Genomic DNA, 19315 nt, shown 5'->3' on the forward strand with positions numbered 1-19315 from the left:
GCCGCCCTGGCAACAGCACCAAGCCAACAGTTGCTAAGCGACCAGACGGCGCAAGGGCCCCTGGCAGTGAGGTGGTTTGAGTTTGTCTGTGTGTATGTGTGTGTGTGTGAACATGGGAAGGGGAGACAGTTTGTAAGAGAATATATAATATATGTGTGTGTGTGTGTGTGTGTGTGCTGATATGTGTAGGACAGACATCATGTGTGTCTGCTAGCTGGAGAAATCATGACTCTAACAATATACTGCATGTCCTTTTTATGACTTAATTCCTAGGAACAATCAGTCAGGGAGCATAGATATAATTAGACTACTAGACAGGCTGATGTGTGAAATTACAATGAGCTCAGAGGATATATGATTGACTAGTGCTGGACCCACTATCCTATTTAAAATTCATATTTACCCCTGCAACTTTCTTATCCCTGCACTTCCTTGTGAAATTTAGGTGGTTGATAAATTTCTGTTTAATGCAAGTGATCCCATATCATTTTAACTGAGTTGTATCAAAGTGTTTACTTTTTTAGGGGACAAACACCATCTCACCTCGATCAGAAGATACAGCAGCCTCCCTTCAAATTCAATTACCTCTGTTCAATAAACATTTAACATTCTTTATATAGCAGTAGAGATACCAGTATGGTTTGAACTACGCAAGCCCGATGCTGATTTAGGGATAAGCGGCTGAAAGATGGACGGAATCAGAAAACGATTATATGTAGTTTACTCATCCAAACATTGGAGGGCGACATAACATTAGCGTTTCACTACGAATGACGTTTGAAGACTCGCCCCCGCGCTGGTTGTTTTGATGGGCTTCGGAGCGACTAACCGGAAGCGCCTGGATCCGGGCAGGATGCCGCATCGGCCCGGTGTCTCTTAACCCCAATCTGATCTGCTACGCCGCCGGACGCCTCTCCCCTCCGTGTCCACATGCCCTGTGCTTCGGCGCGGTCTCGTTAGGCACCGCTTCGCGGCTTTTGACAGAAACTGGTAACGGGTGACGGTATAATTTTTGCACACCGCTGACTCGGCTGGTGTGTTATCCTCCCGTCTGGCATCGGCGCTGCCTATTTCCATTCAGATCGCAGGCCGCCGTTCTCGATCAGGATGTCCGCGTAATTAGCGAAATGCATCGGGCACGTCGGCTGCAGTGATCGCGCCTGACAGCGGTACCAGGGTGGGTAGCAGCTGATTGGGACAGATTCACCCTCATACGGGCTCGGGCGCCTTTAGCCAGGGTGTTTCTGCTGACTGAGGAACCATGGCTTCCGACTTGCAAGCGAAATACAGCAAGCTGGCCCAGGAGTATTCAAAGGTAAGGAGATGCTGGGGGCTGTTAAACGGGATTGTGTCCTCTGCTGGAACTGCTGGATTCACCCCAAGCCATGCGGTCTTAAGGCGGATTAGGGGTGGACAGTGATTAGGAGCCGAGGCGGTAATTATTCCCAATGAGAGCAGGCACGCCGAGCAAAATAAAAGCAACAGATGGAAATTTTGATAGCCATATAATATCAGGTACTGATAGTGCATGTTCAGTGCATGAAGTGGACTTTTGCAGAACATGTAAAGTTCTGCAGGCGAAGTCTTCTGGTAGTTTAAGCCATCATTCAGTGTTCTTTGCCTATGAATTGCGTTCCTATTTGTTGCTGTTGCGTTTTGTACACTGTTGAAAAGCAGTAGGGTTTAGCTGTTTAGATTTGTGTCGTTTTAAATACTGGTTATTTGAGCTCCCATTGAGCAAGATCTTGTTTATTTATGTGGTTTGCGAGTAGTCTCTATAAGGTGTAGTTTATGGCTACAAGAACGGGCAGGCATTTGAGATCTATAACACGAGTCCAGAGTCTGCAGCCCTGCTTCTGAGATTAATGTTCACTCATTTATGAATCTGCTTTGCTCGCTGTAACTGCCGGATCTGGGTGGGGCGGGTCGAGTGAGTTAATGAGAATGTGAGTTGTCACGTAATACTTAAGTGCGCAAGACCTTTGAGTGCCCCCCCACCCATGTCATGAGACAGTGGTTCTGGTCAACAGGCAGCAGTCACACCTGCTGTGCCGGGAAGACGAGTAATGGCAGTCGTCGTAAAGTTTCTGCATGTGTGTGCGCATTAACTTTTTTTCCTGCAGCTCCGGGCGCAGAACCAGGTCCTGAAGAAGGCGGTTGTGGATGAGCAAGCATCCTCAGCCACTCTTAAGGTACTGACCCATCACCTTCACTCTGGTCGTTCTGCCTCCAGGGAAATTCAGCTGTTCTGAAAAATATCCACTCCAGTACTTTCTGAACTTCCATTAATGTCTTTGCTGCCTGGAATGAAGGCCATGGTAAATCCAATTATGTCAGTATGGATGTTTCCAGCTCTGCGCATCAAGAAATTGTGACTGCACCACTGCAGACAGGAAGTCCCGCCCAGCGGGCATGTCTGTTCAGTGCAGTTCCTTATCTTGATGGATTTTAATGCCAGACATTAGTTCATTTTAATTGCATAGAATGAATTGCAAAAGCTTCTCAGGAAAAATTGGCCTTGATGTTTAAATAATTATAATCGCACGATTGAAAGCTGGGAGGAGAATGATGCAGGAAGCCTCGGCCCAGGGTGACCATACTCCTCACCAGCATCTGCCCTTCCCGCCTCCAGGAGCAGCTGAAGCAGAAGGACCAGAGTCTGCGCAAGTTGGAGCAGGAGATGGACAGCCTGAGCTTCCGAAACCAGCAGCTGGCCAAGCGTGTGGAGCTTCTGCAGGGAGAACTGGCTGCCAGCGAGGCCAAGGGCAAGAAGAGCCGGGTATGAGGGCCGGGGGTGTGTGGTGGCTGTGGGGGCGGGGGCAAACCTTAAGGGCATGCCGGGTGAGGGAGTCTGAGGGAGTCTGAGGAATGATCCACGGCTTTCTCGTCCCGCACCTGTCCGCACAGAGCAAAGGCGACTCGCCCTCTCAGCAGGGCCTGCAGGCCCAGAGTGTGATTAACGAGGATCTGAAGAACAAGATCCAGGAGAACGAGAGGCTGCACATCCAGGTGAGGGCGAGCGGCACAGTCACGCTCCAGCCTGAAGATGAGGGATACATCCTGTACAGGTGTTGGGTGCTTGCATGCTTTTCAGTGGACTCACACCCCACCAGTGCTACTGCCTCCCTTGTCCTGTGCTTCCTGGGATGGGCTGCAGGCCCCCACTGACCTTGAGTTTGCCGACAGTCATAATGCAAGGTTCTCCTGTTTGATCTGCACCTGTGTCTGGTTAAACCAGTATTTCCCAATCTGTTCCTTGGGGACTTACAGACATCCACGTTTTTGCTCCCTACTGCCTCTGCCAGGAGGGAGCAAAAACATGGACCGACTGTGGGTCCCTGAGGACCGGGTTGGGAAATACTGGGTTAGACTATAACCGAAAGTCCACAGAGGCAAGCAGATTTACTCCCCTCCCCACCCCCCGCAGTTCTTCGAGGCGGACGAGCAGCACCGTCGACAGGAGGCAGAGTTTCGGGTCCGGCTGGAGGGGCTGGAGCAGGAATCGGAGCAGCACCAGAGCGTGGTGGACGGGCTCAACCAGAAGTACACAGAGACCATCGAGAAGCTGCAGAGGGACAAAACCCGGCTGGAGGTCAGGAGATGTAACAGCACGGTGGCCCAACAAGTCATACTTACAGTCATGTGAAAAAGAAAGTGCACCCTCTCTCAGTTCTGTGCTTTATGTATCAGGACATAATAAAAAATCATCTGGTCCTGGTCCTTAAAATGGTGTAAATATAACCTCAGACGAACAGCAACACGTGACATGTTACACCGTGTCATCATATATTCAATACAACTAAGCCAAAATGCAGAAGCAGTGTGTGGAAAAATTAAGTACACCTAGAGGTGGACAATTCAAGTCCAGAAAGTAAAAATCCAGACTGAGATTTTGTTTCGACCAACCAGTTGTGTGCTCTGTGACTGACTCTTTATACTTAACTGGTTGATTGATTTGGATTTTTACTTTCTGGATCTGAGTATAAACCCTTACTGCTTCTGTAGGAATTAAGTGGGTCAGTAGCATCCAGCTGCTGCTAATCAAATGCACTTGATTACTTGATCATCAGCAACTGTGACCAGCTCTGTAAAAGCGGAACTTTTGGCAGTTTGCTGGTCTGGAGCATTCAGGTGTGTAATATGGTAATAAGGGGTAAATGCCGAAGATTATCCTGACACGTAAAACCTTAGAATTGAAAATGCATGATTCGACACCTGTAAGGTCACCTGACGCTCCCCGTGCACACCGGTGCTCCTTCAGTGATTGGCTGAATGTTCCGCAGTGAGCAGCGTCTGATTGGTCACCTCGTATTACAGTAACCGTCCTAGTGATTAGGTTCACGGTTTATGGTTTTACTAAGGTAGGCTAGGTGTTAAAATTAGGGATTTCTGTGGGGGGTGCAAGGGTGTTAGAGGTTTTTGGCACTGAAGAGTGGCAGCTAGACACTGTGGGGGGAGATTTATGGGAAGAGACTGAAGAAGAATTCACCTGGGAGGAGCTGCTGCGATGCGGCAGATGGCTGGGCGGGGCGGTAATGATGCTTCCAATGAATTGGTTTGGATCCCCTGCCTGCAGGTGAAGGCGCAGACACTGGAGAGAGAGGCGAAGGAGTGCCGCCTGCGAACGGACGAGTGGTGAGCAGCCGCCCAGTGACCTCATCGGCATCCTGTCAGTCACACACACACAGGATTTTGAGCAGTCACGTAGCGATTGGTCGGTGCTGGTTTTGCTTCGGGGTCACTGATTGGTCAGTTGACTCCGGCCGGGGTGTGTCTGCCTCTTGTCTGCAGCCAACAGCAGCTGAAGAAGTACCAGACGGAGCTCAGCAGGCAGCTGGAGCAGAGCAGCAGTGTGATCCAGGAGAAGGTCCCTTTCAATGACACCAGTGAGTGAGGCAAGCAGCACAGCAGCTCTCTGCTCTAGGACGAGGTCCCATGACACAAGTGACATAAATTAAAAACCAACTACGTGGTTAATGTTCCACAAGTGCAATCCAGGCACTATTGCCCAAGAGCTCCTTACTTATTCTGTTGGCCTCTCTTCAAGTTTTTATTTGTACTGTAATTTTTCATGGTGGGTAGGTGACTCCTTTTTTGTCACGAATCTATAACGTTCCATTTCAAAGCCCCAGGCCATGTGAGACACTCCATAGGTTAAGGGAGGAATAAAGCAGTCTCTCTTCAGGGAGGCTGTCTGGACTGTGCACATCCCCCCCCCCCCCTCCTAGCCGGCTCAGAAAGGGGAAGTCTGCCCCCAGTGTCCTCAGAGTTTAGTGAAGTGAAATTGTCCTTGCCCCCCCCCCCCCCCCCCCCGACGTCTCTGGCCTTCAGAGCCCCTGTGAAGGAGCTGGTTGTCTCATGACTGAAAGTGAGAGCTGTTGAACTTTTTGTTTTTTAATATATTAAGAAATGTGTAACCATGGGAGATGAATGTTGGTAACGCCGTTGCCCCCCCCCCCCCAGAATTAAATGACTACAACTCCCTGAACGTCCCTCCGCACAACCGGAGACACCAGGTGAGAAGCTATCGCCATACTCTCTCCCAAATGTCGTCTTAATCCCCCCCCCCCCCCCTTCAACCTTTCTTTTTAACCCCCCTCTTAATTGTTATTATGGGGTGGCACTGTAGCCGCACACGTCGATTTTTCCTCCTGCAGTCCAAAGCCATGCAGGCTGATCGGTGTCTCTAAATTGCCTGTTGTATGTCTGCGTGCCTCTGCATGCTAAAAACCTGTCACTAAAAATGTCGAAAGTCTTGTGTTTCTTAGGTTACTTATGTGCTAAGGTTAGGGCTGGGTAGGGTTATGGTTATTTTAGTTAGCATCATTGTGCATCCGGCATTGGACTGGCATCCTGTCCACTGTGTACCTCAGCTTGGGTTACACTACTGGTCTTGCACCAGGATGTGCAGTCGGATAGATGGATGGATGATGATATTCCATGATGTTACTTATTGTCTCCATAAACCCACGACTCTCATGTTTTAGCCTCAGAGACCCTATTCTAAGGTCAGACTCCGCCCCTCTGAGGCTTGGCCCCGCCCCTACTAGGCATGACCCCGCCCCTAACCTAACCAGGTCATGCCTCCTCTTTCAGCTGAAGGCGCGTGATGTGGCTGCGCAGGCTCTCGCCTTCATCCAGGACCTGGTGGCGGCGCTGCTGAACTTCCACAGCTACACGGAGCAGAGGGTGCACATCTACCCGCTGGACTCCTCCATCGAACCCGTGTCCCCACTCAACCAGAGGGTAGGAGCCAGGGGACGCCCCACCCTGCGCCCAGCATGCACGTGCTGCCACCATACATGCTGCTTTGTCATTGTTCTGAAATTAGTTTGTTCTGTGTGTCTCTTGGTTCCTCGTTTGTTTTTTCTGTAGTTTGTTTTTCTGTCCGCATTCTCACTCGTGACATCTGTGCATCTCCGCCCTCCCGCAGTTTGCGCAGTACCTGCACGAGAATGCAGCATATGTGCGCCCCCTAGAGGAGGGCCTGCAGCAGCTGCACCAGAGCATCACTGAGGACACGGTCACCACGCTGGTGAGGCCTGCCGTACATATTAGCCATCATTAGTGGTACGCTAATGCGCCAGCGTGGTGGTTTGGCCTTACTTTAATTAGCAGTTAATCAGTCACTATTAGCGGTTAGCAGTTCAATGGTACTGGTGGGACAGCATTAATTGCCCCTCCCGCCCTCCATTTTGTGGCCTTCGTCTGAAGGAGACGGCGGTGAATCTTCAGGATTTCTCCCGCCACTTTGCCTCCTACACCTGCTTCCTCCAGAAGATACTGCCATACCAGCTGAAAAGGTCTGTTGGTGTTTTGTTTTTTTTGTCTTATCTTTTTGCCTCCATTGGTTTGTTCCTGCTTCCCTATCCTGAGTGTGTGGTGTCTTTCTATAGCTGCTGTGGTGTCAGACACTCGCCTCAATTCTGACCGTTCTTTTTGCTGTGTCCGGCCTCCCGTAGTCTGGAAGAAGAATGCGAGGTGTCTCTCTGCATGCCCTCCCTCAAGGCCAAGAATGAGGAGCTGAAGGGGGATATGAAGAGGGTGACGGCCATGTTTGAGAAGCTGCAGACCTACATCAGCCTGCTGGGCTTACCCAGTGAGTGAAACTAGAGGCAGGAGGCTGGTGTCTGGCATGCACTATTGTGAGCCTCCACTAGAGGGAGTGCTGTGTGAGTCAGGCTGGGACAAGTTTTGAAGAGTCTCTTTCCTGCTTCTCTTGATATCAGTGATGATTAACACTTAAGCCAGAAAACTTGGAGGCCTGCCTGAGTGCCCTTATGATAATACACGTCTTTCCTTGAGTATGTTGTGTTGTGTTTTGTGTGCTTAGTTTCTCAGACACATGGAATAGACCAGAGAACAGCAGCTCAGTCTGTCATGACTGGTGATCATTTAATTCCTCCGGAAACGGGCGGGTCACCGTTTTTGCCTAAAACTAGCCAGCTCTGGTTTCTCCATGATGAAGCTGGCAGCTGTCAGAGCAGAGTGAATTAATATTTTCGCTTCTCCTTTTGCGTTTAGGAGGAGTTTCGTGGCCGGAGGGGGGAGAGGGTGGAAGAATGGCTAGATAATGGAGAATCCTGGGATGATAGAGGAGTATAGGAGAGTAGGGAGATTGCTTTCTTGTGTTATAAGCCTCTAGGCTCTGGTCCTGGATACTGATTGGCTAAAATACTTGAAATCGTACTCGTACTTTTTTGTGTGTGTGTTTCCTTATTGTCTCACGTATCACTTCGTCAGCTAAATGGGTTCGGATTCATTCTACTGTGTGCCGATCATCAAAAACCAGTCCCTGTGGGTTTATTTGTAAATATTTCACTGAACTGGAGTGTTTATTCCCGAGCAGCTTTCTGCACTGTGTTTAGCAACCTGTGCAGTTATTTGTCTATGGGGAATGCGTCTCTCTGCACGTGTGGCTTGCAGTGTAGCGTAAAATGCAGACGCTAGGGGGAGCTCTCACGTTTCACCGCCCTGCCCGCAGGTGCCCGCCCGGTCGCCCTGCCACAGAGCAGCTCCACTGCAGTCTTCACTCAGCTGGCAGCTTGTCTGCACGGCCTGCAGGATGCTGTGAAAGGTAAAGGGGGGGGTACAGAGGGGGGGGGGGGTACAGTGGCACTGCCTGGCCTCAACCCATCAGGATGTAGATCCGGCATGCCTGCTTTCGTTTGTTGCGATGGCCATCGTATAGTTTTATCTTGCATCCCATAATAGCAGAACGCCACAGGTTTGATTGTGAAGGTTTGAACCAGAAGGCCCCAGTGCGCCTTCGGCTCCCACTGGAAGTCTCCCTGTCCCCCTTGGGGTCCATCATGGCTCCGGCTTGTGGCGCTTCACTGCCTGCCCTTGACCTGGCCTGTCTAATGGCCGCTGTGTCTGTGGAATATTTGTTCTTGGCTCACACAGTCGGCGTGTCTGACAAAGCCAGGGCTCTTTGAGCCAGAGACAGGGGCTACTGAGCTGCAACCTGAGCAATTTGGGGGCTTTAGGGTATTTGGTGAATGGTGGAGGATTCCAGCTGCAAAATTCCAGATAATACTGTTTTCAGTAGTTTTTCCTGTTTTAACTTTCTGTTGGTCTGATCTGTTTGATTCGTAAAAAGCGTTGCAATCAAGCAACAAGTAAATCCAGCCTAAATCTTTCCTAGAACTTGTTGATGAAGCAGCTTGATTTATGACTGTAAAGTTTACATGGATGTGCTGTGCGAACCTCCCCCCCCTCCCAGAGACGTCAAAACACTACACCCAGAAGGCCACACTGGAGCTGGAGTTGCCCACGGCGACGGAGAAGCTTCGCACCACCAATGAGTGCCTGATTTCTTCCCTTTGCTGCCTCTCCAACTGCACTGGAAAGGTAGTACTGCACCCCAGGGGGCACTGTGTGACTCCAGCTGGGTGAGGCTAGGGTGGATCGGGCTGTCAAATAATGAACCTGTAAATGAACTAGAGATGAGTGCAAGACCAGAGAAAATGAGGAAAACCACTAGGGAGTGGGAGGGACCTGCAAATGAAGAATGACTCGCATTTGTCAGCTAAGAAATGGCCAGTGATCCTTGGAACTCGTACTATGCTGAATAGAGGCCGCCGTAGTTCGGGGGACTGAATGAGCTGCAAAACATGGGCCTCTTCTGCTCCTGTGTGAAACGCGTCTGGGTCTGATTGCACCAGTTACCTTCTGGAATGATGCATTTGTACTAGAAGTGTAAGTAAAGATATTGAGGCTAGATTTGCAACTCCCTCTACAGAGGGACATGTAGCGAGGATGTTTCAGGCCAAAGTGAGTCTGTTGGAGTAGATTTTAGTCTTATTGTCCTATCACCATTTTAAGACTTAAACACATCTATTAGGTCACATGATATAACCTCGTCACTTTGTTGGTGTGATTATTTTATGATGGATTTTTCTCTCCTCACTCGACGGTCTCCATGTCCCCTGCATACAGATAGCCACCTTCTTCAGCAACAACCTAGATTTCTTCGTGTCGTCGACTGGTTACGGGCCTAGGGGCGGGACAGACACCCTCAACCCCCTGCACGCTGAGAGCATGCTGAGGAGCAAGAAGCAGGCGGCGGCCTTCATGCGGGTCCTCAAGAAGGTCGGTGTAGTGCCTGACCGGATCTGTCCGACACTGGGGATGTGTAATGCCAGATTCCAGTTAATGAATGCAGTGAGAGTGACCAGCTGGCAAGTCAATGATGCTTAATGATTCCAGTTTGTACTTTTCAAAGGTCGATTTTTTTTTTCCAGGTGATTGTGTTGCAGGCCTGTAGCCCTAAGAACGTAAGATGATCCTTTGCCTAGTGGGGTCTGATTTCATTGTTCCTGTTTAGCATTTGACAAAATCCGAAAATATGCAATAGATTAAATAAATTCACTGTCCATGGTTTAACAGCAATGATGATGATCGCTCGTTGTCACATGGAAATCGGAGGAATCCTTAACGCTGGCGTCTTACGGGCCGTGCCCTGTGGCCCTGTCGAAACCCCAGACAGAATCTGATTAGCCGTCTCCGAGTGCAGCCAGTTTGAACCGGCTGGGAAACAACACGCCTTTTTATTCTTAATTGCTATTAAGTGTATAAAGGACACCGTTGTATTTTAGCTGAGAGGAGGGTGTGACATTTAACCCCTTCCTGTCTGTGTGCTTGCCTGCCTCACCCGTCACAGCGCCGCCCCGAGTCTGTGCCATACCAGGAGGCCCTGTCCAATCGCCGCATCCTGACCAGCTCCACCGAGAGCCGGGAGGGCCTCAGCCAGCAGGTACCCTGCCGCTCACCCGGGTTCCATGTTGGGTACCCCTTCTAGGGTGAAATCTCTCCTTAACCACGTCACTCCCCACCTCAGGTCCAGCAGAGCCAAGAGAAGATCGCCCGTCTGGAGCAAGAGAAGGAGCACTGGCTTTTGGAGGCCCAGTTGGGGCGGGTACGGCTGGAGAAGGAGAACCAGCGCATCTCCCAGCTGGAGGCCCAGCTCTCTGCCGCCCTGGGCACTGCGCCCGCCCCTCAAACCCTCCCCGGCGAGGGAGGCGGTACCCCGGCCAGCCAGGAGGAGGCAGAGCTGGAGGAGAGGGGCGCTGGGAAGGAGTTCTCACAGTCCGCAAGCCTGGTTCGCAAACCTCTATCCACACTGTACATCTGTTATCTCACTGAGCAGAAGTTAAAGTTGGACACACTGCATTCTGCCAGGGAATGATTATAGTCACGCATGGCTGCCTTATACAGACAGGCGCTGCGTTTATTCCTGACCCCCAGTACTGTACGCTAGTGGCCAAAATTGTGGAAACACTTCCAATTTTTAGATATTGCGGAATTTTATTCCATTTACCTCAGTTACTTATTTAATCTCCCATGTATGATATTTGTACCATTCTTTGATTGTTTATAAACATTATCACCAGTATTTATTAAAGCGTAATGCCAAAAATGTGCGGCGTTTCCACTATTTTGGCCACTAGTGTATATACTACAGCCACGGAAGCGTCGCGTGAAGATTTATGTTGATGTGTGTGTGTGTGTGTGTGTGTAACAAAGCCTTCCAATGCATTTTTAAAATCAAATCAAATCAAATCAAAGTTTGTCAAATGCACAACAGTATGGCAGACAGTGAAAGATGCAGGCATGAAATGAGTTTCCCTGCGGTGGACTAAGTAGGATTAAGTATAAATAAAACGTATTTAAAAACAAGTCAATAAATAAAATGTATGTTTAAAAAGATAAAATAGAACAGATTAAGGAAAAAATGTAAATATGCAAAGTGTCCATGCTAACAGCCTGATTAGCTACTGAGTAACCAGTCTGAGGGTGGACGCTGTTACGGAGTCTCTGTCCGCGCTAACAGCCTGATTAGCTATTGAGTAGCCAGCCTGAGGGTGGATGCTGTTACGGAGTCTCTGTCCGCGCTAACAGCCTGATTAGCTATTGAGTAGCCAGCCTGAGGGTGGACGCTGTTACGGAGTCTCTGTCCGTGCTAACAGCCTGATTAGCTATTGAGTAGCCAGCCTGAGGGTGGACGCTGTTACGGAGTCTCTGTCCGTGCTAACAGCCTGATTAGCTATTGAGTAGCCAGTCTGAGGGTGGACGCTGTTACGGAGTCTCTGTCCGCGCTAACAGCCTCATTAGCTATTGAGTAGCCAGCCTGAGGGTGGACGCTGTTACGGAGTCTCTGTCCGCGCTAACAGCCTGATTAGCTATTGAGTAGCCAGCCTGAGGGTGGACGCTGTTACGGAGTCTCTGTCCGTGCTAACAGCCTGATTAGCTATTGAGTAGCCAGCCTGAGGGTGGACGCTGTTACGGAGTCTCTGTCCGTGCTAACAGCCTCATTAGCTATTGAGTAGCCAGCCTGAGGGTGGACGCTGTTACGGAGTCTCTGTCCGCGCTAACAGCCTGATTAGCTATTGAGTAGCCAGCCTGAGGGTGGACGCTGTTACGGAGTCTCTGTCCGCGCTAACAGCCTCATTAGCTATTGAGTAGCCAGCCTGAGGGTGGACGCTGTTACGGAGTCTCTGTCCGCGCTAACAGCCTGATTAGCTATTGAGTAGCCAGCCTGAGGGTGGATGCTGTTACGGAGTCTCTGTCCGCGCTAACAGCCTGATTAGCTATTGAGTAGCCAGCCTGAGGGTGGATGCTGTTACGGAGTCTCTGTCCGCGCTAACAGCCTGATTAGCTATTGAGTAGCCAGCCTGAGGGTGGATGCTGTTACGGAGTCTCTGTCCGCGCTAACAGCCTGATTAGCTATTGAGTAGCCAGCCTGAGGGTGGATGCTGTTACGGAGTCTCTGTCCGCGCTAACAGCCTGATTAGCTATTGAGTAGCCAGTCTGAGGGTGGATGCTGTTGCGGAGTCTCTGTCCACGCTAACAGCCTGATTAGCTATTGAGTAGCCAGCCTGAGGGTGGATGCTGTTACGGAGTCTCTGTCCGCGCTAACAGCCTGATTAGCTATTGAGTAGCCAGTCTGAGGGTGGATGCTGTTGCGGAGTCTCTGTCCACGCTAACAGCCTGATTAGCTATTGAGTAGCCAGCCTGAGGGTGGATGCTGTTACGGAGTCTCTGTCCGCGCTAACAGCCTGATTAGCTATTGAGTAGCCAGCCTGAGGGTGGATGCTGTTACGGAGTCTCTCCGTGCGCCGATGCTCCAGTTGGCAGGGATGTCTGGCGTCCTTGAGCATAGATGTAGCTTTAAGGCACCTACTCATCCTGGATGTTGGGCAGATCACAACCAGTGATACTCTGCTGCGTTTAAGGCTGCCATACCTAGCAGGGGGATCCAAAGCCTTTGGGGGGGGGGGGGGGGGGGGGTTTGTCTTTAATGAGCTTGGATGTCATTAAGGTAAATGCTGAAGCACTTAATTAGTACAAACACTTGCTATTGAAGTTGCTCAGGTTATTATCTTCTCAGTTAATTAGTTAACCCGTAATCACAGTGAACCCCCCCCCCTCAGAGTTTATGGACCTCCCGTGCAATTATCCCCCCCCATTACCATTTGGTGATTGGTAACTTCCATCTGTCTTTCTCCAATAACAGATTGGCATGCTGACCACGACCCCCAGCAGCGAAGATGTAAGTATCTCCCCCCCCACCCCTCCGCACCCCTTTCTGCACCGTGTACTTCACTGAGCAGCTCCTTTAGTGCCGTTCTGAGGCCCTGCGTAGTCTGTCCTGCCCTGCAGGCCATTCCTCTCCCCTGTCCACCTGCCTCCATTCATACTGCAAAGGGCGTTTCTTAGCCTCGCTGACGGCTTATAGCTTTCCGCTCCAGTCTCCAAGGGTCTGCAGTGGCAGTATATTTCCCCCCCCGGAACACCAGGCAAATGGGGCATAAATCTGAGCGGCGTGCCATGGCAGCCCTTACCCACAATCCCCCTCTGCAGGTGGGAGATGAGCAGTCCAGGGAGCAGCTGATAAAAAGTCACTACATGGGCCGGATTGGGGAGCTGACCGCGCAGCTGCAGGTGTCCGACAGCAAGGCGGTGCACTTCAACGCGGAGGTGAGAGCCGGGTGCGAGCACACGCACACGTGTGCAGCCGAACATGGAAGCCGGCAGGGGGAAACCCAGATGCGCCCTTATGACAGTCATAGTTTCCATGAACAATGAAGCGCACTCGCTTGCTCACAGTAGGCTCATACACCATAAATAAGCCCAAATTTTCACTTCCTGTCTGATTTCCTTCGCTGCCTGCACTTCCTATATATATTAATAAACTGTAGGCTCTACACTTGTTCCTGCTCCCCTCCATTGTGAATTCCTTCTTTCCGACTCCCAAATCACTTGATCGTTTCACCACTCATAGAGAATGTGTTTTTTTTTTTTTTTTGCACGTGTGTATACTTGCGCGCGCGCGCGCGCACACACACACACACACACACACACATACACACACACTCTTCCCGTTAATTCCTCACAGATGGGGGTGTGACCATCGTGCCAGAATTCATAGCTGGATTCTCTGGCCCCCACCCCTTGGGCTCTTAGTCCATCCCCATCCCTCCCTTTTCTGTTTTCTTCCAACGTCTCTCATTCACATCACTGGGGGGGTGTTGATTACTTTCGAGTGTGCAGAAGTTTGACCTCTTCATCACTCCTATTCAGGCATGTCCTCAGATGAAATTAGCACTCGGCATAGATTGTTAGTTCCATTAGTCACATGTTTGTGGCAATGCATCATGGGAGTGACAGGGTGCCTGATTGTGACTCAGATTGGTCACATGTCACTGACCCACCCTTTTTTTTATATTGTCACTCCCTGCTGGATGGTTTACTGTGGAAGAAAACTTCATAACCTAACAGATTTCAGTGCTTGTGGTAATATTGGGTTTGGGACTGGTTCCCAGCATGCAGCTTCCCTGTGCGTGAAGTAAAGCTCTCAGCTGTTGCTCACCCCCACAGTGCCGTGCCCTGGCCAAGCGGCTTACCCTGGCAGAGAAATCCCGGGAGAGCCTGACGGAGGACCTCAAGCAGGCCGGTCAGAACACCTCCCGTCTGCAGGTACAATCCTAACACCACTGGGGATTATAAGAGATCATCCCTGTCACACTCTGACAAACACCCCCCTCCCCCATTTAGGATGAACTGACCACCACAAAGCGGAGCTATGAGGACCAGCTGAGCATGATGAGTGACCACCTGTGCAGTATGAACGAGACACTGAGCAGGCAACGGGAGGAGATAGACACGCTCAGGCTGGGAGGCAAGGTAGGGTGCCCCCTAGTGCCTGTCGATGGTTTGTGCATGAAGTCCAGGAGTCCTTCATGTGTCGGTTGGGATGCATTAGGTTTCATATCAGAGGATCAACTGGGCTCTTTTAAAGGGCCAGACCGTGTTTAATGGGGACACAGTAAGCTGTCATTTTTAAAATTGTGGTTGCAGTGGGATGTTTGTGTGGGAGGTCTGCAACTGACCACTGGAATGTTTCACAAAACAGATTTAGTGAAATGTATAGCAGGTCCAGGAGCAGTGCTAAGCTGTGTAGCATGTCCAGGGGTGGGGGGGGGGTGCTGTATGGGGAAAACACCTGACTGGAAAGTTGTTGGGGAGGATTCAGAAGGGCCTGTAAAATAGGGTGTCTGCGCGTGTGTCTGCGCATGTGTGAGGGTCTTACTGTGTCTGGCAGATATGCATCTGCGCGTGTGTGAGGGTCTTACTGTGTCTGGCAGATATGCGTCTGCGCGTGTGTGAGGGTCTTGCTGTGTCCGGCAGATATGCGTCTGCACGTGTGTGAGGGTCTTACTGTGTCTGGCAGATATGCGTCTGCGCGTGTGTGAGGGTCTTACTGTGTCTGGCAGATATGCGTCTGCGCGTGTGTGAGGGTCTTACTGTGTCTGGCAGACGTGTGTTTGCGTGTGTGTGAGGGTCTTACTGTGTCTGGCAGACGTGTGTTTGCGTGTGTGTGAGGGTCTTACTGTGTCTGGCAGATATGCGTCTGCGCGTGTGTGAGGGTCTTACTGTGTCTGGCAGACGTGTGTTTGCGCGTGTGTGAGGGTCTTACTGTGTCTGGCAGATATGCGTCTGCGCGTGTGTGAGGGTCTTACTGTGTCTGGCAGACGTGTGTTTGCGCGTGTGTGAGGGTCTTACTGTGTCTGGCAGACGTGTGATATGGCACATGATTCCCCTGATATTCCCTTTTAGACCAGCTTCTGCTCTGGGTTCTGCCTTGCCCTCCCCTAACCCCCTAAAATCTCTGGGTGCCACTTATGAGCCGAAAACCAATTTGAGGCTGGCCAGGCGGGGACCTGCGATGGTGATTACACAGCTGTGTGAGACCCGTGATTTACAGATGTCAGCGAAGCCAGTGATATTTAATCAAAATACAGACACAGCTGAGCCAGAGTCGCCCCCCTCGACAGACAGACAGACAAACACCCACACACACACTTACTCAGAGGTGCAGCTGTGATCCTTTGAGGTTCCTGCCTGACCTTCACTGTTGAGAAGTAAATAATAAGGCTGTTCTACTTCCACCCCCAGGGAAACTCCAAAAAGAACAAGGGACGATAAGGCATCTTTGTACACCCCCACTGGGCGGGAAGGGATGCACACTGAACTTCGGGACCATCCAGCGCCTTTCTGAAACTGCTCCCTGAATGCTGTGGGGCAGATGACCTTTGACTGTCACTGTCGCACAGCAGCGGTGCCCATGGAGGGAGTCGCTGGGCTGTCTGCCTGAAGAAACTGGTTTTCTATCTCTGTGTTCAGCTATAAACTGTTTGCAAAGTGCTTCCTGTAGGAGTTATAGGGTTTTCCCACCAGTGGAATGGGAAATGGGAGTATGGGCCAGAGACATTGCGGGCTGGAGTACTGACTTGATCTGGATCTTTAACGCCTGGCAGGAAGCTTTTGTGTGTGTGTGTGTGTGTGTGTGTGTGTGTTTGAGTGAATGTGAGAGACAGTATGACAGACAGAGGCACTACTAACACTGTAACACGCAGAGGAGCCTGGAAAACATTTCCTGTGTCTGCATACATATGAACTTCACTTTGAACTTTAAGCCCTCTGATAAAAAAAGGGATCCTGTCCCAGCAGCAGGGCCTGGACCCCCTCCCCCCGCAGGGGCTGCTGCAGGATGTCACCACACCTCCTGCCTCGGTGCACTACCTTCCATGACAGGACATCCCGTTTGAACCCCACCAGTCTGCTATGGTCAGGCTGGGAATGCAGGTGCTGAAGAGAGCCAGAGAAGAATCGGAATTGGTGGGGGGAGCATTTTTATCAAAACGCATTAACAAAATGAGCCTTTGTTTGTGTTTCATGGTAGTTTTATCAGACAGAAACAAAATGAAACAATGAAGTAGGAGTGAAGATGGATTTTTAAGAACTTACTATTCATATGCAGTCGGATTCCTCCCAGTGAGCAGCCTACCTTGTAGATGACCTCTGTGTTTACAAACTGTGATATCTAATTTGATATTGCAAAACCTGTTCTCTGTAATTAAGTCTGTGACAGTGCTGTTCTGTGTTTTAGGGATGTTCATGGTCGGTGATGTAGTCTGAAACTAACCACTAATGTAACAGTTCTGTAATGCCTGGGGGGGGGGGGCTTTCAGACCCCCACCAGAAGAGCAGCGCTGTTAAGCTCCTTGACAGGTTTGTGTACTCGGTCTTCGTTTAGTGTTCAGTATTACTGCCCTTATGACTTGTGCTTTTGCTGAGACATGCATTTATTAAACAGTTTTAAAAATATATATATATAATCACAGTTCAAAACTTGTTACTTACTGGCTTTCCTGGTACGTTATGCTTATTAAATTACTTGACTTCCAAAGGAATGTGTTTAGATAATATACCACTTGTTGGGGATATTTGTATCTGTTCTGTCTTTTCCCCCTTCATGGCATAAATGATTGGGTCTGTCTTTGAAAAGGTCTTGGTTTGTGTCGGCAATCTTTAAACACAATCAGTACGGAAGTTTGTGGAGTGAAAAGGTGAAGGGCTGGACATTGTGTTTCTGAGAAAAGGGTTTTTTGATGTTGAAGTTTTAGTTTATTGATCTTTCATGAAAATATTTATCATTCAAACATTCGGATGTTTCCATTTTCGAGTTTTAAGCTCAGTTAGAGGGTGTATGTAGGGTAGGGCTGAGTTAAAAGTCTGTTTTCTTTTTTTGTAATTGTGTATCTGTGATTGGTCCATGTGAAAATACTGTTTTAAGCCAATGGGATGCCTCTCCAATTTGTTCACCTTCCAGTGTCGATGGGCCAATAAAGTCTGTGCATCAGAAGGTTGTATGATTTACCCAGACTCTTCCCAGCCCCACTGTCATACCAGTAGGTGCCACGGCCATCACAGAACATGAACAGGAAGGCGCTGCAGCCCACTGATGTACCCTAGAGCAAAGTTCTTCTGGATTTTTTTTTTTATAACCAAAACGACAAACAATTTTACTACCAGGATAATATGGCATCTCGATGAGGGCAGTGTAATAAGGGACCCTAGACTGTTTCCCTGCCTGGTCCTGCTGCCTCCTGGCTGGAGGCCACAGCATTGGTGGGATTTTTTCCTACCTCTTAACCAATAGCAATCCAGCTTGCTCCAAGTCACTTGGCTTGTTTTTGCCCAAGTATCAGCTGTGCCCTTTCACTCATGATTCAAACTGAGTTTGTTCGGTCTTTTAACACATAAAGGTTGTATAATAATAATAGATATTTTTATTGATCCCTGTGGAGAACTACTTTTCACTCCACCCCCAAACATGCTCTCTGTAGATAAGCGTGAGCTGGCTGTGATGGGCAGCCACCCATAGTGGCGCCCAGGAAGCTGGGGGTTAAGGATGTTGCTCAAGGACCCACAGACGTGCAGAGGCTGGCCTCGAACCGGCAAATGAAATGAAACACGAGTGATGGGAGGGGGGTCCCATTTGGAGATGGAGGAGCCAAACAGGGAAACTGAGGCCACCCAGGCTCTCCTGGTCATCACTTCCTGTCCTGAGATCCATCACGTCTTCCTGCTCGTGAAGAATTAAAAGGCTTCAGCACAACTACTTTGAGTCTCAGACTGTGTCGGGAATCCTAAGAAATGAAAAAAAGATGCTACGCATCATGAGCGAGCCGGTCCCAGCGGGAGTCAATCTGTGGTTTTCCAGTAGGACGAGCACAGCTGTCTGACAGCTTACTCACGTGTGGATGGTGGAGATGTTCTCATCTGTTGATGGGATCCTGAGGAGAGGCTCTATATTGAGGGGGGGGATTGTGTAGTGCCAATACCTAAGAGTTGCATACAGTAACAGGTGTTGGGGGTTCCTGTTTCCCCCCCAGCACCCTTCATGGGTAAGTTGTCTCCTGAGAACACTGTGTGATGGCATTCCCACCCACCTCCACTCTACACAAACCATGACAGTAAGCAGCACCCTTAGATCTCTGATCAGCTTTCACTGTCTGTCTTCCGGCCTCCAGGGCAGCTATGCAATATGGTCTCACGGCCCCCCACGCGCCTCTCTGGGCACATTTCATTGCACATAATTGATAGTTTCTCTCCTTCACTAGTCCTCTGTAATTACCGCCGTGACTTTGAATAAAAGGTGTGGGGGTGGAGGGAGATATTCAGTGAGAAGACCGGCTTGGGTGCATCCCTTTTGCAGGCGCTAATTTCTCCATGAGTCACTGGCAGAACATGTGAACAAAGGGAGAGGAATAAAGACAGCGGGAAATAAGTTTCGGCGAACGTAATTCAGATTGATCCTAAAAAATAAGTATAATGGTTAGAAAAAATTGTTTACAGGAAGGGGTTTTTAGTAAGTACGAAGTTAAGAACAAAGATTTCGAAAGGGATAAGATCTTTAATGTCATTATACTGAGGTATAATGCCACCTCTTCTTGCACAGCAGTTT

At 49.7% G+C, this 19315-nt stretch overlaps 1 protein-coding gene across 1 annotated transcript; it reads left to right on the top strand.

Moving 5' to 3' along the window:
- Positions 1 to 822: 822 nt before the first annotated feature.
- On the top strand, positions 823 to 17710 carry ppp1r21 (protein phosphatase 1, regulatory subunit 21). Its single transcript, XM_072709750.1, has 22 exons — positions 823 to 1315; positions 2124 to 2192; positions 2633 to 2779; positions 2908 to 3009; positions 3428 to 3592; positions 4577 to 4635; positions 4792 to 4886; positions 5464 to 5516; positions 6097 to 6246; positions 6434 to 6535; positions 6715 to 6803; positions 6963 to 7099; positions 7985 to 8077; positions 8726 to 8853; positions 9442 to 9594; positions 10166 to 10258; positions 10343 to 10603; positions 13019 to 13054; positions 13366 to 13482; positions 14383 to 14481; positions 14560 to 14688; positions 15961 to 17710. The coding sequence occupies exons 1-22, from the start codon at positions 1262 to 1264 to the stop codon at positions 15988 to 15990; spliced, it is 2361 nt and encodes a 786-aa protein (XP_072565851.1). The 5' UTR covers positions 823 to 1261; the 3' UTR covers positions 15991 to 17710.
- The last annotated feature ends 1605 nt before the right edge of the window (positions 17711 to 19315 follow it).

The sequence above is a fragment of the Paramormyrops kingsleyae genome, chromosome 3, assembly GCF_048594095.1.
Source record: "Paramormyrops kingsleyae isolate MSU_618 chromosome 3, PKINGS_0.4, whole genome shotgun sequence".
NCBI lineage: Eukaryota > Metazoa > Chordata > Actinopteri > Osteoglossiformes > Mormyridae > Paramormyrops > Paramormyrops kingsleyae.